Genomic DNA, 24,676 nt, shown 5'->3' on the forward strand with positions numbered 1-24,676 from the left:
AACTCCAGTCCGTGCACAAGCATGACCCTGACCTTCCCATAACTGGTCATTTTAACACAGCATCCTGCTTGTATGCTTGTGTGCCTGTCCTCATCATGCTACAATGCTCCAGCAAATCACAGCGCAAACTGGAGGAACATGATCCCATCTTCAGACTAGGCACTTTACAATCATCTGGACTTAATACTGAGTTCAACACCTTCACATTGTGAATTCATCCCCATTTCTTCCCTTTCTTTTAGCTTTGATGGTTACGTTCTCTGTCACCATGCCCGCCCCCAGAAATCTGAAATAAAAAGTTTTAGGGAAATACACTGAGTCTAACAAAGGAGCACTGGACTTGAAATGTTAACTTTGTTTTTCTCTCAACAGACACTGCCAGGCCTACCATGTTTCTCCAGCTCTGCACTTTGATTTCTGCTTTTCTTTGGTTTGGAAATAATCTGAATAGGATTCTGAAATTGGTTGAAAAACACTGTTCAAATGCTAATTGCTTAACACCACCAGCTAATCAGGGTCTCTAGGTATTATGCCTCTGCCTTTTCTGTATTGGTGGCTCATCAACTACTATGTTAATGTGTGGCGCTGGAAAACCACAGCAGGTCAGATAGCATCCAAAGACCTGGAGAGTTTACGTTTCGATCATAAGCTCTTCCTCATTTCTGATGAAGGGCTTATGCTCAAAATGTCAACACTCCTGCTCCTCAGATGCTGCTTGACCTGCTGCGCTTTTTCAGTGCCACACTTTTGACTCTGATCACCATCTACAGTCCTCACTTTCTTACAGTAGTTGACGTATTACCTATTTACAAAGGCAATAGAAATCAATCAATAAACTTTTGAGCATGGATCTTGGTGGGTGAAACTTTGAGCAGGCTCATAAAGGCCAACAATCTTTTCTGCCTCAAAACGGACTTAGGGCCTGGAAAATATTTGAGCAGGCATCTGATGTCAGAATCGTGCATTTGTTGGGTACTCAATAATCAAAATGGTGGAGCGGGGCACACGGTGGTGCTGTGGTGACAGGTACATGAAAAATGCCATTGTACCACCATGTGAGTAAGTGAATCAACTATGTCAGTGAAAATGGGAAATTCTAATTTTGGTAATTAGTTAGTAACAGTTTTATTCTACATGCTCTTGAGTGATTGTAGTTTAACCCATCCAGCAACAAGAATAGTGCAAGTGTGCAATTTAGAACAAAGAAGAGTATAGCACAGCGCAGGCCCTCGAAGATCAACCTAACCTACACACCCCTCAATTTACAATTGTCCATGTGCTAGTCCAGCAGTCGCTTAAATGTCCCTAATGTCTCTGACTCTACACAAAGAGTGGTGGGTGTGTGGAATGCACTGCCAGTGGTGGTAATAAAGAACCCACTTCTGACATCTCCCGTATACCTTCCTCCAAATCACCTTAGAATTATGACACTCGTGATAGCCATTTCTGCCTGGGGAAAAGTCTCTGGTTATCTACTCTATTTTTGCCTCTCATCACCTGCATATCTCTATCAAGTCACCTCTCTTCCTTCTTCCCTCCCATGTGAAAAGCCCGAGCTCAGTCAACCTCTCTGCATAAGACAAGCCCTCCAATTCAGGCAGCATCCTGGTAAATCTTCTCTGCACCCTCTCTAACGCATCTACGTCCTCCATATAATGAGGCAACCAGAAATGGACACAAGTGTGGCCGAACTCGGGTTTTATAGAGCTGCAGCACACAGCTCTTAAACTCAATTCCCCCTGTTAAAGAAAGCCAAAATGTCACGTCTTCTTAACAACCCTATCAATTTGAGTCGGGGAAAGTGAGGACTGCAGATGCTGGAGATCAGAGTCGAAGAGTGTGGCGCTGGAAAAGCACAGCCGATCAGGCAGCATCCAAGAAGCAGGAGAATCAACGTTTCAAGCATAAGCCCTTCATTCCACTTGAGTGGCAACTTTGAGGGATCTATATATTTGGACCAAGATCCCACTGTTCCTCCACACTGTCAAGAATCCTGTCTTTAACCCTGTATTCAGCATTTGAATTCGACCTTCCAAAATGAATCACTTCTCATTTATCCAGGTTGAACTACATCTGCCACTTCTCAGCCCAGCTCTGCAGCCCATCAATGTCGTGTTGCAGCCTGCAACAACCCTTGATATTATCTACAACAGCACCAACCTTAGTGTCATCGGCAAACTTACTAACCCATCCTTTCATTTCCTCATTTAAGTCATTTATAAAAATTACAAAGAGCTGAGGCCTGAGAACAGATCCCTACGGGACACCACTGGTCACCGACCTCCAGGCAAGAACACTTTCCATCCAGTATCACTCACTGTCTTCTTTCTGCCAGCCAATTCTGTATTTAGGCAGTCAGATTTCCCTGTATCCCATACCTCCTAACTTTCTGAATGAAGAGCCTTATCAAATGCCTTACCGAAGTCCATATAAACCACTTCCACTGCTCAACCTGTCTCGTCACATCCTCAAATAACTCAATAAGGCTTGTGAGGCATGACCTGCCCCTCATGCTGACTACATTTAATAAAACTATTCTTTTCCAAATAGTAATAAATCTTCTCTCTCAATCCTTTCCAGTACCTTGTTTACCACAGATGCAAGACTAACTGGTTGTAATTCCCAAGGATTTCCCCATTTCTTGAATAGAGGAACAATAGTCACCTCCCTCCAATCATCTGGTACTACTCCCATGGACAGCGAGGATGCAAAGATCATCGCCAGAGGTACAGCAATCTCATTCCTCGTTTCCCATAATAACATTGGATATATCGAATCCATCTCTGGGGACTTATCTATCTTAATGCATCCCAGAGTTTCCAGCACATCCACTTTCTTAATATCAATCTGTTCAAGCCGATTAACATGGTCCACAGTGTTCTCACTATTAACAAGGTCTCCCCTCTCTCTAGTGAATACTTAAGCAAAAAACTCATTTAGGGCCTTCCCTACCACTTCAGACTCCAGGACAAGCTCCTTCCACTATCCCTGAACGGCTCTACCCTCTCTCTGATCATTCTCTTATTCCTTACCTTCGTGTAGAACACCTTTGGGTTTTTCCTGATCCTTCCCATCAAGGCTTTTTTGTGCCCCCTCCTAGCTCTCTTCAGTCCATTTTTGAGTTATTTCGTAGCTACCCTGTAATCTTCTGAAGCTGTGCCACATCCTTGTTTACTCAAGCTTAAGCTTCCTTCATCCCCTTGACAAGAAGCATCTCTTCTCTTGTCGTCCAAGACTCCTTCATCTTACCATTCCTTGCCTCAGTGGGACTTTCTTGGAAAAAAGTGGAAGGAAAACTCAAATTGGCATGTTTTAAATATGGTGAAAACTTAGAAATGTTGGTATTCTGAGGGTCCTGGGAATTTGTACACGTATGACAGAAATTTAACATTCCATGTACAGCAAACGATTAGGAAGGCTAGTAGAATGCTCATTTTTAACACTCTTACAATCTAATCCCTTTGTAATAATGTCTTGCTGCAATTGTATAAGACCTTGATGAGACTACACCAGGAGTACATTATTGAATGGAGTTGACATTTTTTAAAATTCATTCGTTTATGGGTTGTGGGTGTCGCTGGTTTGCCAGCAATTATTGCCAGTCCCTAGTTGCCCTGGAGGTGGTGGTGCTGAGCCGCCTTCTTGAACCGCTGCAATTCACCTGCCGTGGGTTGACCCACAAAGCCATTATGGGGAGGGGGTATTCTAGGATTTTGACCCAGCAGTGATATATTTCCAAGTCAGGGTGGTGAATGGCTTGGACAGTGGTGTTCCCATGTATCTGCTGCCCTTCTTCTCCTAGATCAAAGTGGTCACGGGTTTAGAAGGTGCTGTCAAAGGATCTTTGGTGAATTTCTACAGTGCACCTTGTAGATAGTATGCACTGCAGCTACTGAGTGTCAGTAGTAGAAGAAGTGGATGCTTGTGGAAGTGGTGCCAATCAAGCGGGCTACTTTGTCTTGAATGGTGTCAAGCTTCTTGAGTGTTGTTATGGCTGCACCCATTCAACCAAGTGGAAAGTATACATCACACCCCTGAGTTGTGCCTTGTTGGACAGGCTTTGGGAAGTCAGGTGATATGTTACTTGCTGCAGTATTCCTAGCCCCCCCACCTGCTCTTGTAGCCACTGTGTTTAAATGGTGAGTCCAGTTACTTTTCTGATCAACGATCACCCCGCAAGAGGTTGACAGTGGGAAATTCAATGATAGTAATATCTTTGAATGTCAAGGGATGGTGGTTATATTGTCTCTTATTGGTGATAGTCATAGCCTGGCATTTGTGTGGCATGAATGTTGCTTGCCGCTTGCCAGCCCAAGCCTGGATTTGTCCAGATCTTGTTGCAATTGGACACAGGCTGCTTCGTTATCTGAGGAATCACGAATGATGCTGAACATTGTGCAATCATCAGTAAACATTCTCATTTCTAACCTCACACAATACCCTGAGGAACTCCTGCAGAAACGTCCAGGAGCTGAGATGACTGACTTCCAACAAGAGGCATTTGGATGGGTATATGAATAAAGAAGGGTTTGGAGGGATATGGGCCGGGTGCTGGCAGGTGGGACTAGATTGGTTCTATGCTGTACATCTCTATGACTGTACGAATAAGCACGATGTGAAGGTGCCGGTGTTGGACTGGTGTGGACAAAGTCAGAAGTCACATGACACCACGTTATGATCCAACAAGTTTATTTGAAATCACAAGCTTTCATAGCGCTGCACCTTTGTCAGGTGGAGGGAAGCACACAGGCACAGCATTTATATGCAGACAGATAATGGTAAAATAATTCCAAGTAATTAAGAGAATATGAAAACAAATACAAATAGTGAGTGGAGTAATGACAGGCTGAATAACAAGTCTTTGAAGATAATCAAAAGTGTCAAACAGTCTACGTCAAGTATCAACAGCTGATCAGCAAGTGAAGGGATGACCTATGATTTAATTATTAAATACTAAAAAAAGTCAAAATAGGATGGTGCAAGAGTTAAATGGCTAGAATAACATGATAGGTATGAGGCGCACGATGAGGGTCTAACCAAAGTAACAAATAATCCGAAACTATACAAAATAAGTCAAGTACAGAGAGAATGAGTTATCAAGGTGAAGGCATCAAAACAGCACAGTAAGGAAGATTTTACACAGAACAATATGATAGGGTTACATGGAGCGCAACCTGAACCCAAGATCACAATTGAGGTCGCCCTCATGGGTATTGTTGTGTCTTCTGATTTTGTCCACCAACCACCTTCCAGAAAGTTTGTCCCCAGTTTCCCATCAATTCCAGTTTTGCCAAGGCTCCTTAACGCCACATCCCATCAAATGCAGTTTTGATGCCAAGGACTGTCACACTTAGCTCACCTCTGGAATTCAGTCCTATTGTCCATTCTCAAAGCAAGGTTGTAATGAGGTCAGGAGCGGAATAGTCCTGGCGGAACCCAAACTGGATGCTGCTAAGCAGCTTACTCCTGAGGAGGTGCTGCTTGATAGCACTAATGATGATACCTTCCACCATATCCAAACTCAGGTGACGATAAGAAAAAGTAGTCGGCCATTTGGCCCTCGGCCTGCTTCATAATTCAATATCATTGCTGATCTGATTATGGCCTTCCATCCACTTTCCTGTACCCCAACCTCTGATATTAACTGAATTTCAACAGCGAACAACCCTCAAAAGAGGAAATTCCTCCATGCATCTTCAATGAGAAACCTCTTATTCACAAATTGAGTCCCATTTCTAGACTCCCCCATGAGGGGGAAATATCCTGTCATCAATCTTGCCAAGTCTCCTCAGAATTTTAAATGTTTTATTAAAATCATCAGTTTTTTCAAGTTCTAAAATGAACTAATTCAAAACTTCCATCAAGAGATGAACCTCTCAATGTGATATGAATTCAGTGGGCTAACAGGCTTCCTTTTGCATTATAACAACTGATGTGGGTCCTTATTGCCTACAGATAGTGACGATACACCATTATTACAGGCTGCATATTAACCCTGGTCTCAGGATTTTCTATTGTTTCCATATAATCCAGAAACTGCTGGGGTCATAAAGTGCACATTTTAAACTTGTGTGAATCAAATGTCTTCTTCCCAGAAGAATGAAAGTAAATCATTCCCCCAACACACAGCCCAAATATATACTCCACAAACAGCAATGCGATAAATTCCTAGACAGTCTGTATTATTGAGGCACTGTTGAGTTCCTTTTTTTTGGTGAAAAATGCTAGACAATCCATTCTAATCATTGTTGAACATCTTATCCAAAAGACAACCATCCCAAAATAACAGCACCGCATAGTACTACATTAAGCTAATGGTACAGATTACAGGCAATTCTTCCAGAATGCAATTGTTGCACACCTGTGCAATCTTGAGCTAGCCAAAAATAGCACAATACAAACAACACTTACAAGTGTTGGTGATCTCTTCGCATTATAGCCAACACACACTTTAAAAGCTTGTGCTTTAGAATTAGCATTCCCTATTTACCCAATCACGTTACAGCCAATCAAAGAAAGAAATGTCATAACAGAACTGCCTGTATATATTTAAATCCAGAGTAGGGCTTGAACTAAGATTTCATAGAACACAGAACATTACAGCATAGTACAGGCCCTATGGTACTGCGTCGACCTGTGAACCAATCTGAAGCCCATCTATCCTGCACTATTCCATTTTCATCCATATGTTTATCCAATGACCATTTAAATGCCTTAAAGTTGGCGAGTCTACTACTGTTGCAGACTACTTCTGGTACCTGTCTTATATCTATCATCTCTCAATTTAAAGCTGTGGCCCTTCTTTTTCCAGTGTGAATACTGACGAAAATTATTCATTTCGTGCTTCCCCGATCTCCTTGGACTCCACACATAACTTCCCACTACTATCCTCGATTGGCCCTAATCATTCTCATCATTTTTTTTATTCCTGACATACAATAGAAAGCTATCTGCCAAAGACATCTCATGTCCCCTCCTGACTCTTCTTAGCTCTCTCTTTAGGTCTTTCCTTGCTAACCTGTAACTCTCAAGTGCCATTAATGAGCCTTCACATTTCATCCTAACACAAGCCTTCTTCTTCCTCAACAAGAGATTCAACTTCCTTAGTAAACCATGGCTCCCTCACTCAACCACTTCCGTCCTGCCTGATAGGTACATACTCATCAAGGAACGCCGTAGTTATTCCTTGAATAGGCTCCATATTTCAATTGTGCCCATTCCCTGCAGTTTCCTTCCCATAATCTGCATCCTAAATTTTGCCTAATCACATCATAATTGCCCTTCCCCTAGCTATAACTCTTGCCCTGTGTTACTTACCTATCTCTTTCCGTTAATAAAGTAAACGTAATGAATTGTGCTCACCTACCTCCAAATCTAACACCTGGCCAGGTTCATTACCCAGTACCAAACCCAATGTGGCCTCGACCCTTGTTGGCCCGACTACATACTGCGTCAGGAAACCCTCCTGCACACATTGGACAAAAATTGATCCATCTAAAGTACTTGAACTATTCCAGTCAATATTTGGAAAGTTCAAGTCCCCCATAACAACTTCCCTGTTACTCCTGCTTCTATTTAGAATCGTCTTTGCAATCTTTTCTTTATATCTTTGGAACTATTTTGAGGTCGTTAGAAAATCCCCAACAGGGTGACCTCTCCTTTCCTGTTTCTAACTTCAGCTCATACTTCCTCAGTAGAAGAGTCCTTTCTGCCACCACAATCCTGTTCTTGACTAAAAATGCCACACCTCCCCCTCTTTTACCATGTTCTCTAATCTTACTGAAACATCTAAACCCCAGAACCTGCAACAACCATTCCTGTCTCTGCTCTATCCATGTCTCCGAAATGGCCACACCAAATTCCCATGCTGCAGGTTCACCCACCTTTTTCAATTGCTACCACTCAGCTAAACGGGACACTAAAACAATCTGTATTTTCCTGTATTATAGTATGGTAAATATCATAAGCATCTAGAAGTAACAAGCCATTTACTAATACAGAGCAAAATAGAAGCACTAACCATTCAGAATTGCAACAGTCAAGTTGTTTAAAACATTACAATGTCAATGAAGGTAGAATAATTATGTAATCTGTATTGCAATTTCAAATTTTTGCCTGGTATTTTAAAATTCTAGGTTTTAAAACTCATTAATTTACACAAAGACAACAAAATAGCTAACCTGTACATTTTCTATAATTTCTTGTACACGAGTTAGTAAGGCACTTTTTCTCGCTTTCTGCCGCTTGAGCTCCAATTCCACAGCTTTTTGTCTGTACTGCTGCATCTCCAGCTTCCTTTCACTATTCATCTGTAATAGGAAAAGTTACCTTGCTTCAGTATGATGGTAAGAAAGCTTTCAGCAAATCTGAAGCTCATTGTGATGATCCAATTTCAACCTTCAAAAACCAAGCTTATTCAGAAGTACCTGCACTGTGTATTGTAAATACTACTTATTCGCTCCATTAGTTAGAGGATGAATAACTCAATGCTGAAATAAAAGTTATCAAATAACCAGCTAAAGCTTGGTTGTTGACTCAGCTCATGAAAGCTCATAACTACTGTTTAAAGTATTTTCCTATTTCAAAGACGCTGTGCTTATGAAGCTTTCATTGAGTAAGTAACCCAAGTCAACACATTATCTTTGTTTAAACATAGTTGACGACAATAATGCCAACTATCGTTTTACAAGACAGAAGGCTGTCACTAAGATCTTTTGCTTTAAAAAGGTATTCTAGTCAAACAAGACAAACAAACCAAAATACCTGAGCAAACATATTTAATTAAAATATTGGCTTTCATAAATCTGTTTCACAAATCATCCACTTCTTTCCTATTGCCTCTAAGTATCTTTAGACAAAACTGAGTAGGGATAACCAAGATGGCTGTAAAAACCAAAACAACTTGCTATTATGTACCTACCTTTGTGAACTTATGCAACAGTCTGCTCCTAGTTCATAAGTTGAGGAATAGGAGGTCGTTCAGCCCCTTTAGCCTGCTCAGCCATTTAATAGCATCATATTGACTTTCTTGCATTTTCCCATCATGCTTGGTTCTCCTAATCAAGAATCTCACAATTAAATATACAGAAGGATTCTGCCCCCACAGCTCCATGTGGCAAGGAGTTCCAGAGACACTCAACCCGGAGAAGAAATTCTTCATAACAATCTTAGATTGGTATCCCCTTATTCTAAGACTAAGGCCTCTGGTCCTAGACTCTCCCGTGAGGGGGAACATCCTTTCAGCACTTACCCTGTCAAGCTCCTTAAGAATCCAATATGCTTTAGTGAGATTACCTCTCATTCTTCCAAAGTCCAGCGAGGAGAGTCCCAAACTATTTCACCATTGTTCATTAGACAATCCCTCCATACCAGGAATTATCCTAGTGAATCTTCTCAGAACTGCCTCCAAATTAAGTGACCTCTTTCTTGAAATAAGGGGAGCAAAACTGCTCTCAGTACTCCAGTTGCTGTGTCTCTTCCCTACTCTTTTAGTCCAAACTCCTTGAAATATGGGCCAACATTCCAAAAGCTTTCCTGATTATCTCATGCACGTGTCCTAGCTTTCTGCGTTTCATTCACAAAGTATACCCAAGTCCCCTTACGTTGCAGCTTTCTGCACTTTTTCTCCATTTAAATAATATTCTGTTCTTTTGTTCGCCTTTCCAAAATAAACAAGGTGATTTGTCAAACACTTTTTGAAAGACCAAATACAATGTATCGACTGGCTCCACTCTATTCACTCTTGTCTAGACTGCCTCAAAAAACACTATTTCCCTTTCATGAAGTCTTGCTGATTCTGCTTTATTAGATTAAGATTATCCATATGTACTACTGCTTCTTTAATAATTGATTAAAACAAATTTTAACAAATGTTAGTCTCATCAGCGCATAGATAAGCACTTCTTTCCCTTCCTTTCCTCTTGAAGAAGTTGGTAGTTTTCCAATCCTCCAGTACTTCTCCAGAATCAAAAGGATTCTTGGAAAATCACATCCAATCTCTCTGTAGCTACTCCTTTTGGGATGCCAGCTTGCAAGCCACCAGGCCCAGGGAGCTTACCTGCCTTTCGTCCCATTTCCTTCTTTAATACTGCTTCTCTGGTGACTGTATTTCATTTCCACGAGTCACATACCCCAGCTCCACATTCTTTAGTATTAATGATTTTGAGTTAGCCAATGTACAATACAGAACCCAGTTTGAGTTAATTCGCCAACCTAAGATACTTTTCAATGAAGAGCTGGTAAATATCAGGTGCCTAAACTCCAATGAAATTTAGAACCTGAACAACGTGTGTTCATAATAAAACATCAACAAAAATTAGATTTTTTAGGAAGGGGATAAAATTCCCCTTACTGAAACAGTATCAAACATAAGGACCAGGCAGTTTTTTTTTCCCTGACTTGCTTTTGAAATACAGAAATGATTGCATTCCAAAGTAGGCTAAACCAATTATGAAATCCACGCTTCAAGCAACAAAAGGGAAGAGATGTCAAAGAAAATCCCACAATTGCTTAACCACCTACACTTTATTCAAGCAAAACAAATCAGGAAAAGACAAGACGTACTGAAATGGAAAGCAAGTCCTTCACTGATAGAATCAAAACAAGAGAAGCAACACAAACATGGAGACCATAAAGGTAAGACTTCGACTATATCCTTTGAAAATGCAATGTTTTATGAGATCTATTATGTTATATAGAATGTATCTGTGGCTTATTATCCCTCACCTTGTAGATATAGTTTAAAAACAAATTGTATAATTGAAATGTAGTCATGTGAATCTTCTAATGGAAGCAAGAAGCCAAGGACATGAAAGATTTGAGGCAAACTGCCAAACACCAATAGAGTTTGCATCAATTACAAGGTCAAGATTAGAGTGGTGCTGGAAAAGCACAGCAGGTCAGGCTGGAGCAGGAAAATCAACGTTTTGGGCAAAGGCACTTCATCAGCAATGAGGCTGGGAGCCTCGGGGGGTGGAGAGGCAAATACGAAGAGGCTGGGGCTGGAGGGTAGGTAGCTGAGAGTGCAATAGTGGATGACAGTGGGGATGAAGGTGATCGGTCAGAGAGGAGGGTGGAACGGACAGGTGGGAAAGAAGATTGACAGGTGGGACAGGTCAGGAGGACAGTGCTGAGTTGGAAGGTTGGAATGGGGTAAGGTGGGAGGAGAGGAAATGAGGAAAGTCCACATTAACGCCATAGGGTTGAAGGGTCCCGAGGCAAAAGATGACGCGTTCTTCTTCCAGGCGCCGGGTGATGAGGGAATGGCAGTGGACATGGCCCAGGAACTGCATGTCCTTGGGAGAGTGGGAGAGGAGTTGAAATGTTTGGCCACAGGGCAGTGGGGTTTATTGGTGCGGGTGTCCCAGAGATGTTCTCTGAAGTGCTCCCTAAGAAGGCATCTGGTCTGCCCAACGTAGAGGAGACCGCAGTGGGAGCAGCAGACATAATAAATGACGTGTGGAAGTGCAAGTGAAATTTTGATGGATGTGGAAGGCTCCTTTGAGGCCTTTGATGAAGGTGGGAGGGGGGCGGGGTAGGTGTGGGCGCGTGTTTGCAATTCCTGCAGTGGCAGGGGGAGGTGCCAGAAGGGGAAGGATGATTGTTGGGAGCATGGGCATGACCAGGTAGTCGCAGAGGAAATGGTCTTTGCGGGAAATGGATAGGGGAGGTAAATATATCCCTAGTGGTGGGGTCCATTTGTAGGTGGCGGAAATGTCGTATGATGCGATTTATGTGGAGGGGTTGGTCGGGTGGAAGGTGAGGACCAGGATGGGGGTTCTGTCCTTGTTGTGTGGTTGGAGGGATGGGGTTCGAGGACAGGGGTTCGAGGGTAGAGGTGCAGGATGTTGATGAGATGCTTTGGAGGGCATCTTCAACCACATGGGAGGGCAAGTTGCGGTCTTTAAAGAAGGCGGCCATTTGGTGTGTCCTGTGGTGGAACTGGTCCTCCTGGGAGCAGATGCGGTGGAGGTGGTGGAATTGGGAATACTTTTGCAGGAGGTAGGTGAGAATCGGTGGGCAACAAGGACAGAATCCCCACCCCCCCAGTCCTCACCTTCCACCCCATCAACCTCTTCACAAATCGCATCATCCACCCACATTTCCACCACCTCCAAACAGACCCCACCACAAGGGATATATTTCCCTTCCCACCCCTATCCGCTTTCTCTCCGCGACTACCTGATCAAGTCCACACACCATAACAACCCACCATCCCCTCCCGGCACCTTCCGTTGCCATCGCAGAAATTGCAAAACATGCATCCACACCTCCTACCTCACCTCCATCCAAGGCCCCAAAGGAGCCTTCCACATCCATCAGAGTTTTACCTACACTTCCACACCTGTCATTGTATCCGTTGCTCCCAATGCGGTCTCCTCTACATTGGGGAGACTGGATGCCTTCTCACAGACTGCTTCAGAGAACATCTCCGGGATACCAACACCAATCAACCCCACCACCCCGTGGCCGAACCTTTCAACTCCCCCTCCCACTCTGCCGAGAACATGCAGTTCCTGGGCCTCCTCCACCGCTGCTCCCTCACCACCCGACGCCTCATGTTCCGCCTCGGAACCCTTCAAATCCATGGCATTAACGTGGATTTCACCAGTTTCCTCATTTCCCCTTCCCCACCTTAACCCAGTACCAACCTTCCAGCTCAGCACCATCCTCATGACCTGTCCCACCTGTCAATCTTCTTTCCCACCAATCTGCACCATTCTCCTTTCCGACCTATCACCTTCACCCCCACCTCCATCCACCTATTGCACACTCAGCTTCCTTCTCTCCAGCCCCACTCACCCCCCCCATCCCATTTATCTCTCCACCCCTGAGGTTCCCAGCCTCATTCCTGATGAAGAGCTTTTGCCCAAAAGGTTGATTTTCCTGCTCCCTCGGATGCTGCCTGACTTGCTGTGCTTTATCAGCACCACTCTAATCTTGATTCTGATCTCCAGCATCTGCAGTTCCCAATTCTGTCTAATCAATTACAAAGTTATAATCATTCATATCCGTTCGAACTAGCTGTCTTTTTTTATTAAGGGAGAAAGTGAAGACTGCAGATGCTGGAGATCAGAGCTGAAAATGTGTTGCTGGAAAAGCGCAGCAGGTCAGGCAGCATCCAAGGAGCAGGAGAATCGACATTTCAGGCATAAGCCCTTCAACATAGGACAGGAAATGCAGTTGTGTTAGCAGTTAGATGTGTATGGAATAACATTCCAAGGTGTTTACTTTCAACCTTCGGTCTTTAATAGTGTATGTATGTACGTATGCGTGGAAAATAATAATTTGTATTAAGAACTATCAACATCATGTCCTGAACAAGTGTATTTCAGATTTCAGAAAGAAAAGCAATAAGTAAATCATATATTGGTCCTAATTTCCATTAATATAAGAATGACATTTAATTTTTTTTTCATTAAATCAAGAGCCATACCAGAGGACAGAGTGCAGCAATCCCATGGAAGTGGATAACAGAATTGTTCTTTGGCCACACTGACTCAAACGATTTATTTTCCACCATCTCAGTCTGAATCCTGGCTAAATGTCTATTGCAAAACTCCTCATAATCCTCCATTCTCATCTGCTAAACATTTCTTCTATAGCTGTAAAACAAAGTGAATTATAGGTTAATGGGATCACAACTGCCATTCCAAATAAACTAGTTGTACAACTCCAAATATATTTCAGACAGCTATTTTTCTCACCAATATAAAACTAATTTATATTGCTAATGTTGGAAACAATGTAGGGTGCTGTGCTACTCTGACTTTTGCAAAAGATTATGTGAATAGTCTTTTACCTTACAAGTGCAACCAATCCACATTACCCAAAACTGCATGTTCGTTATTTGGATTTCAAAATTTCCTTAAACTTCGGTTTCAACCATTTTTCGGTCATTAGGGTATCATAGATATGAAAGCAAGCCGTGGTTTAATCAATGTATCATTTTTAAAATCATCAGCTCATTTCATTTAACAAAGCCATGAGGTTCTTCTGTATTTTCACCAAAAGAAATATCTCCCTAAAATTACCCAATAGTGACAAAACCTGTAGTAATACAATTTAAGAAAAATTTTTGTGCAGATCACACTTATTTCATGACATTTTTCAGAAGTGTTTTATGTTTTTCCAGCTAATGTAAATATTGCAAATGCAAGTCTCTAATTTATCTGGTTCGAACAGAAAACACTGACGAGGTTCCTGTACTTAACTACAGTTTATCACAAAAAGTACATTCTAATCAGTTATGAACAATCAACATATGGCTCTATAAGTGAAAATACGAACTCATCTCTTAAAATGCCTGGACATACACAAAAGATATGGTTTGATAGGTGGAAGGAAGAAAGAAACGGTTAAACAGTATTGACAGGGTTCATTGAGATGTTGCTTCACACTTGCCAATACTATGTTGCTCATTCTCTTCTTTGCAGAAGACACACATCAATTGGTATATTGTCTACAAAGCCTCTTTGTTATTGATTAAAGAAAAAACAGCTGCAACTTTCTTCCAGTTTCAGGTATTTTTAATGCCAATTAAAGAAAAACAAACCACTCTTAGAGCATTACCATTCACACCCACAAGGGGTTCAGCTCATCAGAAATAAAATCAGGAGTGTTGGCAGGTGAAAGACCTTTCTATCCAAGACTAGTCACAATGTAACAAACTAATCAGCAACTTGTTACTGGCAAAACTGCAGCCTGCACACATTCCAGTGCTGTACTGTACCATCTACAAACAGCCATCACCCACTGCTGCTTGAACAAAGTTGCAGTGTAATTGCCACATGCTGAGCTTCAGCAACACTTTTAAAATCTGCAGTCATTATTTCCTCAACGTTTGGTTTCAAAAGTCCTTTTCAGGTTTTAGTCCATAGTCAAAAATATATAAAATGAAATTGTGGTCTTCACAGAAGTTATTAACACATACATAATGAATTATTTGTCACGTATGTTACAGTGAATAATAATTCATAGATAAACCACATTTAAAACTAATTCTCTATGTAAATAATTTATTTTCCTTTCTCCCAATGCAATATGACAAATATGTGACATTGCAAAACAAATTCACATGCAACATAAATAATGGTTTGTTTCTAACAATTCTCAGTAATTCTGTTGAAAATAGACTTGAACATCCCTCTCAATCCTATCTTAGTTAGATATAGTTTGGTTTGACTTGACTATAATATTCTGAAGCAATTAAAACAAACTATCAAGGCTCTACTTAACCCAAAATTACCTCAAGTGATCTTCCAGGGCCGAACAAAAAAAATTGTCCAGACCCGTGAAGCATATCTTGTTATTTTGCTTCCCAATTTTCACTCTTAGGATTGAATTCAAAGTAACATTTAATCTTCAAGTAAACAGTTAATTAGGGCTGAGACCACTCAGTGCTCTTTCTGAGGCAGAGGGAGTGATCATTCTTGGCTGTTCAGACACTAAAGAGGTGTCAACAGGGGAGCCTTGAATTGAAATGCTTGTTTTACTTTGATCTCGCACAAGGAATCACTTTGGCAAAAGGAGCTGAAGCACACATCAGAAACGGTCGGCTCGAGGACAATAAGACCAGGAGAAGAATTAGGCCATTTGGCCCATTGAATGGTGGTGCAGACTCAATCAAGATTGATCTACTTTGCAACCCCATTCTCCAGCCTTCTCCCTGTAACCCTTGGTCTGTTTACCAAGCATGAACCTAGCTATCTTTGTCCTAAATACACTCAAATACTTGGCCTCACAGACATCAGTGCCAATGAGTTCCCCAGATTAAATACTCTAATGCTGAAGAAATTCTTCCTCATCTTAGTTCTCAACAGTCATCCTTTCACTCTGTTCTTTCGAATCCTAGTCTCTCCTAATAAGGGAAACAACTTCTCCACGTCCACTCTATTCAGGCCTCTAAGTATACTGTAAGTTTCAATCAGATCCCCCCCTCATCTTTCTAACCTCCATCGAGTGAAACCCAAGAGTCCTCAACCATTCATCATCTGAGATCATTCTTATAAACCTCCACACCTCCTCCAAGGCCAGAGCATCTTCCTTTATATACAGAGCCCAAAACTGTTCACAATATTCCAAATGCAGTCTGACCAACGACTTTTACTGCTGAAGTGTATATCACTATGCTTATATTCTAGCCTTCTCAAAATGAGTGCTTATTTAATTTCCTCCACTTAACTTTGTGTCCATTGAACAGCTCTTTGTCTTTCAAACTACTAGTTGGTCTCAAAGTAGCTGTACAATACTTTGAGAGAAAGCATTTGATTCAACTTCTCTCTAGCAGCTTCCAGCTGTTTGGGAGAAAAACAAATATGAAAATGTTAAAAGTGGAGAAGAAATAAGACAAGTTGGTAATTAAGCCCATCATTCAATAAGATCCTGGCTGACTGAATCCAATTCACGACTCACCTTCCTGCCTGTCCTTTCTAACCACTGACTTCCCTCAGTCCACTGCGGTTCACCCTGCCAACACACAATGTGCAGCAATGCACAGGTCAAATCACATCATCAAGTTCGCTGAAGTAGGTCTCTTCAGCACGAACAATGAGTCAACATACAGAGAGGAGGTGCAGCAGCTAACGGACTGGTGCAGAGCCAACAATCTGTCACCGAATGTGGACATGATGATAGAGATGGTTGTTCACTTCACACCGCTGGACATCGACAGCTCCCCCGTGGCGAACGTGAAGAGCACCAAATTTCTTGGTGTACACCTAGCGGAGAATCTCATCTGAACCCTCAACACCAGCTCCATAGCCAAGAAAGCCGAGCAGAGTCGATACTTTCTGCGCAGGCTGACAAAAGCGCACCTCCCAGCCCCTACTCTTACCACATTCTATAGAGGGTTCATTGAGAGTAGCCTGAGCTGCTACATCACTGCCTAGTTCAGGAATTGCAACATGTCGGATCATAAGAACCTTCAACAGAAAGTGAGGACAGCTGAGAAGGTCTCAGAATATAAAACACAGAACATTACAGGGCAGAACAGCCCTTTAAACCTCGATGTTGCGCCGTCCTGTGGAACTAATCTGAAACCCAACTATCCTACACTGTTCCATTATCATCCCTATGTTTATCCAATGACCTTTTTTAAATGCCCTTAAACTTGGCAAGTCTACTGCTGTTGCAGGCAGTGCGTTCCATGTCAATACTGCACTTATTAAAGAAAGTACCTCCGACATCTGTCCTACATCTATCATCCTTCAATTTAAGACTATGTCCCCTCATGTGAGCCATCCTTATCAGAGGAAAAAGGCTCTCATTGTGCACCATATCTAACCCTCTGATTGTCTCAATTAAGTCACCTCTCAACCTTCTTCTCTCCAACGAAAACAACCTCAAGTCACTCAGCCTTTCCTAATAAGACCATCCCTCCATACCAGGCAACATTCTTGTAAATCTCCTCTGAACCCTTTCCAAAGCTTCCACATTGTTTCCATACTACAGGGACCAAAACTGTATGCAATACTCCAAGTGCAGCCGCACTACAGTTTTGTACAGCTGCACCATGACTTTGTGACTCCAAAACTCAATCCCTCTACCATTAATAGCCAACACACCGTCGGCCTTCTTAACAATTCTATCAAACTGGGTGGCAGCTTTCAGGGATCGATGTACATGGACACAGATCTCTCTGCTCATCTACACTACCAATAATGTTACCATTACCCCAATACTCTTTCTTCTTGTTGCTCCTTCCAAAGTGAATCACTCACACTTTTCTGCATTAAATTCCATTTGCCACCTCTCAGCCCAGTTCTGCAGCTTCTCTATGTCCCTCTGTAACAACTCTCCACAACTCCACCGACCTTAATGTCATCCACAAACTTACTAAACCATCCTTCTATGCCCTCTTCCAGTCATTTATAACCTACCGTGGGGAACCTTATCAAACACCTTACTGAAATCCATATACACCACATCAAGTGCTTTACCCTCATCCACCTTTATGATCACCTTCTCAAAGAATTCAATAAGGTTTGTGTGGCACGACCTACCTTCACAAAACTGTGTTGACTATCCCTAATCAACTTATTCCTCACGAGATGATTATAAATCCTCTCTCTTATAATCCTTTCCAACACTTTACCCACAAACGAAATAAGGCGCACTGGTCTATAGTTACCAGAGCTGTCTCTACTCCCCTCTTGAACAAGGGGATAACATTTGCTATCCTCTAGTCTTCTTGTACTATGCCTGTCGACAATAACAATATAAGGTGAAAGCCAAAGGCTCTGAATCTCCTCCCTGGCTTCCCTGAGAGTCCTAAGATTACTCCCATCTGGCCCAGAGACTCACCTATTTTCACACTTTCCAGAATTGCTAACATCTCCTTCCTGCAAACGTCAATCGTGTCTAGTCTAGTAGCCTGTATCTCAGTATACTCCTTAATAACATTGTCTTTTTTCAGCGTGAATATTTAGTGCTTCCCCTATCTCTTCTGACTCCACGCACAGCTTCCCACTACTATCCTTAATTGGTTTTAATCTTCTCTTGTCATTCTTTTATTCCTGATATACCTAGAGAAAGCTTTAGGGTTTTCCTTTATCCTATCTGGCAACAACATCTCATGTCCCCTCCTGGCTCCTCTTAGCTTTCTCTTTAGGTCTTTCCTGACTGACTTGTAACTCTCATATGCCCTGAGTCTTCATGTCTCATCCTAACATAAGCCTTCTTCTTACTCTTGACAAGAGATTCAACTTCCTTAGAAAGCCACGGCTCCCTTGCTCAACCACTTCGTCCCTGCCTGACAGGGACATACTTATCAAGGACACGCAGTAGCTGTTCCTTGAATAAGTTTCAAATTTCAATTGTGCCCATCCCCTGCAGTTTCCTTCCCCATTCTATACATCCTAAACCTTACCTAATTGCATCATAATTTTTGCCTTTCCCCCAGCAATAATTCTTTCTCTGCGGTATATACCTACCCCTTTCCATTGCTAACATAAACATAACTGAATTGTGGTCACTAACACCAATGTGCTCCCCCATCTCCAAATCTAACACTTGGCCAGGTTCAATATCCAGTACCTAAATCCAATGTGACCTGGCCCTTGTTGGCCTGTCTACATACAGTGTCAGGAAACCCTCCTGCACACATTGGACAAAAAGAGACCAATCTAAAGTAATCAAACTATAGGATTTCCACTCAATATTTGGAAAGTTGAAGTCCCCCATAACAACCACCTTGTTACTCTCCCTCCTATCCAGAATTATCTCGAACTATTCAGAGGCCTACAGAAAACTCCCAACAGGGTGACCTCTCCTTTGCTGCTTCTAACCTCAGCCCATACTACCTCGGCAGACAAGTCCTCATAAGTCCTTTCTGCCACTATAATGACTTAACTAAAAAATGTCACACCTCCCCCTCTTTTTATCATCTTCTCTGCTCTTAATGAAACATGGTCAAGAATGTAGTGCTGGAATAGCACAGCAGGTCAGGCAGCATCCGAGGAGCAGGAGAATCGATGTTTCAGGCAAAAGCCTGATTTCTGTTGAAGGGCTTTTGCCCGAAACGTTGATTTGTCTGCTCCTCAGATCCTGCCTGACCTGCTGCACTTTTCCAGCACAACACTCTTAATTCTGATCTTCAGCATCTGCGGTCCTCACTTTCTCTGACTGAAACATCTAAATCCCGGAACGTGCAACAACCATTCCTGTCCCTGCTCTACCTATGTCTCCGAAATGGCCACAACATCAAAGTCCCAGGTGCCAACCCATGCTGCAAGTTCACCAAGTTATTCCGGATGTTCCTGGCATTGAAGCAGACACACTTCAAACCACTTTCCTGCTTGCCAGTAAACTCTTGCCACCTTTAAACCATATTTCTGAACTCACGACTCTCAACCTCATGGACACCCGAACTACAATTTTGGTTCCCATTCCCCTACTGGCTCATCATTGGGGTCTCTTTTCCCTCTATTACAGAAGTTTACACCACACGCTGTATCCAAAAGGTTAGTGGAATTGTGGAAGACCCCACACACCCCTCACTCAAATTCTTCTCCCTCCTGCTATCTGGCAGAAGATACCAGAGCATTTGGTCGCTCACAGCCAGACTGCGCAACAGTTTCTTGCCCCATGCCATTAGGCTCCTTAACACAGTATGATTGGATTAGAAGATATAGATAGAGAATCCCTACTTTGTGCGAACAGCTCTTCAGCCCAACAAGTCCACACCAACCCTCTGAACCCACTCAGACCCATTCCCCTACACCCACCCCAGATTAATACACCTATCCTACACACCATGGGCAATTTAGCATGGCCAATTTAATCTGCACGTCTGGATTTTAGGAGATAACCGGAATACCCAGAGGAAACCCAAGCAGACACTAAAAGAACGTACGAACTCCACGCAGACAGTTGCCAGAGGCAGGAATCGAACACAGGTCCCTGGCACTGAGGCAACAGTGCTAACCACAGAGCCACCGCACTACCCCTATCTGAAATTCTTTGCACAACTTTGAATTGCTGCTCGAAAAATGTCTCTTATTTATCATCTTTCTATTACACTTTAACTTGCCTGTTTTGCACTTCTTATGCACTTCATGCCATGTACAACTGTGCTGTCCATGTCGCACCCTCGGTCCTGGAGGGATACTGCATTTTAACTGTGTCAGTTGTTTATAGTAGAAATGACAAATAAAAAACTACTCTAATTGCTACGCGACTCATATAGTTCAAAGATCTGACCATTTCAGGGCCAAATATACACAATGACTCAGCTTCTATTATTGTCTGTGGTAGAGAATCGCAATTTCCAAAAGATTCAGTGTCTTTAAGAAAGCAATTCCCTTCTATCTCAAAAAAGCAAAAGAACTGTGGATGGTGTCAATGAGAAACAGGAACTGCTGGAAAAGCTCAGGTCTGGTAGCACCCATGTAGAGAAATCAAAGTTAACACTTTGGGTGAAGTGTGTTGAGGATGGGTCATTCAACCCGAAACATTAACTCTGATTTCTTTCCAGAGATGCTGCCAGACCTGCTCAGCTTTTCCAACAATTACTGTTGTTGTTCACCTTTATTTTCATTGTAGAAATCCCTTATTTAGTTTCCACTTGCCCCAGATCAAGATTTCCTTCCTAAGGGAAACATTCTTTCATTATGTTCCTTGTGAAGTTTATTCATGTTTCATTAAGATCACCACTCATTCTTCTAAACTTTGAATACAGACCCAATCTTCTCAGTTTTATCACAAGATTATGATTTCACTTAGGAATTAACAAGGCATCTCTGAACTGCCTCCAATGTGGGTTTACGCCTGTTTAAACAAAACGACTAAAACTTTTATGTAGCACTCCAATTGTGATCTTCCTAATGCCCTGTACAATTTTAACAAGACTTCCCTTATGCTATTTTCCATTCCCCTGCAATCAAGGCCAATATTCTACTCATTGTCCTAATTACTTGCTGAACATGCTAACTTCATGTTTCAACCACAAAGAAACCGAAATTTATTTTGCTACTCACTTGTTGCATGAAATTTGAAACAAAAAAACTCTGATCCTGAGGTTACTCTAACTTAAAGTAGTCAGCTGGAAAGAGGAGTATTTGGCCATTCATATTTTATTCGAAACTCTTCTTGATCTGTGGAAGCAATAAGTTGCGTTGGCAAAATGCTAATCCAGCAGCGCCAACCACTGCAGATGAGAGGGGTAGGATAGTGAGGTGAGAGTAAAGAACACTCCTCTAGACTGCAGAAGTTGTGCAGCCTCTAACTCTCCTTAAATCATCCTGAAATGTGCTACTTGTCAACAAGCGCACATTCTTTCATTTCTTTTGACTAAATTTCAGTGTGTTGCTAGAAGTACTGAACAAAGAACTTGAGTACCTCTCAAACACTTGGTGAAAAGAAAAACTTGGTCGATCCAGTTCAAAATTTTATAGTTCTCCATATAATTCAGATAGGTTTTCTCAATCCTATAATTTGAATATCCTCATTTTTATCATCTTTCAGTAGCAATCTTTTGACCATTTTTATAAATCACATTCTCAGAATCCTGCTCTTTATTTTGCTTCTTTTCGTGCATTGACATATGCATTAAAATGATTAAACAGGTGAAAAGCTTTTCAATTGTAATTTGTTAAACAAGCTGACCTTGATATACACGAATGACATCATTGTGGGCATCTTCTAGACGTCACTTTTTAAAAATATGGACTGCCCATTTAAAGCTGAGATGAGTAGACAACTGAAGGTTTTTACAACTCTCTTCCTCGAAAGGCAGTAGAAGTAAAGTCTTAACATTTTTAAAATCAAGGGCGATATATTCTTTATATAAACAAGGGAGTGAAACCTTCATGTGTTGGTGGGAATGTAGAATAATCAGATCAGCTCAGATTGCATTGAATGACAAGTCAGGCTCAAGAGCTGGCTCCAAATTCAAATGTTTGTGTGGTTAAATTAATATAAGTGTTAAATCTCAAAGTAAAAACATTCAATTGCTTGCTTTAGCTTTTCTTGAACTCCAGATTATTTATACTGATTTACGCTAATCAAATTCAAGGTGCTCTAACAAATTTGACAAACATTTGGGCAACCCAGAACAGTAAGTAAATACTGTATATGCCTCAACATGAAATAAAAACAGTACAGTAGGAAATTTCAAGCACATGTGTCAAGAAATTAGGCTGTAATGTTAAAACCTTGAACAACTTACCACGACACACGATAAAACTCTACGTGATAATCAAACAAGCCTGCACCTTCAAGGAAGAAGAAAACAGGAGTGAAAGAAATACTGCCAAATATTTGCTACTCTTCAAATGGTATTGTTTGTTGTGTTCCAAAACGTATTTGGTTACCAACCAAAAAAACACTGTGAGAGGTTAAAACTCAATATTACGTAGATGATGCAGAATCCAAATGAAATTTAAAAAACTCTTTCCAGCAGGAAATTTGGAGGAAAGACAAAGACTGCAGCACACAAGGGTTTATAGTAGATGGTTGTGTGTGTCGGGTCCTAACGAAAGCCCCACACAATGAGAAAGCAACAACAGCCACTGTTTAAACCATGGGTTTTACAGATGACAAAGCAGCTGCAGGCAGAAACCCCGGGGGTGGGTGCTGCAGCCATCACAGGAGCAGCGGGAGTTTCAGTGCGGCTCTCAGGCAGCACAGAGCCATGCCATCAGGGACCAGAGCCATGCCATCAGGGACCCAGGCCTGAGGGGGGGGGGGGGGGAGGGGGGACAAGCCGAGCCTCAGGCTGTGGAAGGCTCAGGGCGGCAAGTCGATGGGGGAGGCCACCGCTGTTTGAGGGAGGCGGCGGGAGCAGCTCGGGGAGGGAGGGGGTGAGGGAGATCCCGAGGGGGTGACGGCGCTGGGGCTGGGGCTGTCCCGCTGCCGGACACTGACCTGTCACTAACCCCGCTCCGCTCCCGCCATCCAAACCGCCCCGTCACCTGGCAACAGGAGAGCGCGCTCATTGGCTCGCGCCGCCCATAAACGTCACGTCCGGTTCTGCTGCAGCAAAGGGCGGGTAAAGGAGGAGCAACAGGGAGTGAGTATCTGACAGTAATAATTACTCAGGGTCACCAATACTGCCTGTAATAAACACTCAGGGTCACTAATACTGCCTTTAATAATCACTGAGGATCATTAATACTGCCTGTAATAATTACTCAGGGTCACTCATACTGTCTGTAATAGACACTGAGGGTCACTAATACTGCCTGTAATAATTACTCTGGGTCACTAATACTGCCTGTAATAATGACTCAGGGTCAATAATACTGCCTGTAATAAACACTCAGGGACACTAATACTGCCTGTAATAATTACTCAGGGTCACTAATACTCTCTGTAATAAACACTGAGGGTCACTAATACTGCCTGTAATAATTACTCTGGGTCACTAATACTGCCTGTAATAATGACTCAGGGTCACTAATATTGCCTGTAATAATCACTCCGGGTCACTAATATTGCCTGTAATAATCACTCCGGGTCACTAATACTGTCTGTAATAATCACTCAGGGTCACTAATACTGCCTTGTAGTAATCACTGTGTGTCACTCATACTGCCTTATAATAATCACTCTGGGTCACTCGTACTGCCTTGTAATAATGACTCAGGGTCACTAATACTACCTTGTAATAATCACTCTGGGTCACTAATACTGCCTTGTAATAATCACTCAGGGTCACTAATACTGCTTTGTAATAATCACTCAGGGTCACTAATACTGCCTTGTAATAATCACTCAGGGTGACTAATACTGCCTGTAATAATCACTCAGCGTCACTAATACTGCCTGTAATAAACACTGAGGGTCACTAATACTGCCTGTAATAATTACTCAGGGTCACTAATACTGCTTGTAATAATGACTCAGGGTCACTAATACTGCCTGTAATAAACACTCAGGGACACTAATACTGCCTTGTAATAATCACTCAGGGTCACTAATACTGTCTGTAATAATCACTCAGGGTCACTAATACTGCCTTGTAATAATCGCTGTGGGTCACTCATACTGCCTTATAATAGTCACTCTGCGTCACTCGTACTGCCTTGTAATAATGACTCGGGGTCACTAATACTACCTTGTAATAATCACTCTGGGTCACTAATACTGCCTGTGATAATCACTCAGGGTCACTAATACTGCCTTAATAAACACTCAGGGACACTAAAACTGCCTTGTAATAATTACTCAGGGTCAC

General features: G+C 42.2%; 1 protein-coding gene across 10 annotated transcripts in view; it reads right to left on the minus strand.

Annotated features, from left to right (window-relative positions):
- LOC132825308 (centriolar coiled-coil protein of 110 kDa-like) overlaps nt 1-23,413 on the minus strand; it is an 83,827-nt gene extending 60,414 nt beyond the window's left edge. For 5 of the 10 annotated variants that reach the window (XR_009645773.1, XM_060840413.1, XM_060840408.1 and 2 more), the window contains exons 1-4: nt 23,365-23,413; nt 22,667-22,712; nt 13,436-13,604; nt 8,181-8,309 (exon numbers count right to left, since the gene is read on the minus strand). Coding sequence is in view for 9 of the 10 variants with exons in the window: in XM_060840413.1 (XP_060696396.1) it covers nt 8,181-8,309; nt 13,436-13,582 (276 nt within the window). In the remaining variant the exon portion in view is untranslated. Of the gene's footprint in view, nt 1-3,032; nt 3,114-8,180; nt 8,310-13,435; nt 13,605-22,666; nt 22,713-23,364 lie in introns of those variants that run through there. The other 5 variants (XM_060840409.1, XM_060840415.1, XM_060840414.1 and 2 more) reach the window with 5 other exon arrangements.
- Between the last annotated feature and the right edge of the window lie 1,263 nt (nt 23,414-24,676).

Source organism: Hemiscyllium ocellatum, chromosome 20 (genome assembly GCF_020745735.1).
Source record: "Hemiscyllium ocellatum isolate sHemOce1 chromosome 20, sHemOce1.pat.X.cur, whole genome shotgun sequence".
Lineage (NCBI taxonomy): Eukaryota > Metazoa > Chordata > Chondrichthyes > Orectolobiformes > Hemiscylliidae > Hemiscyllium > Hemiscyllium ocellatum.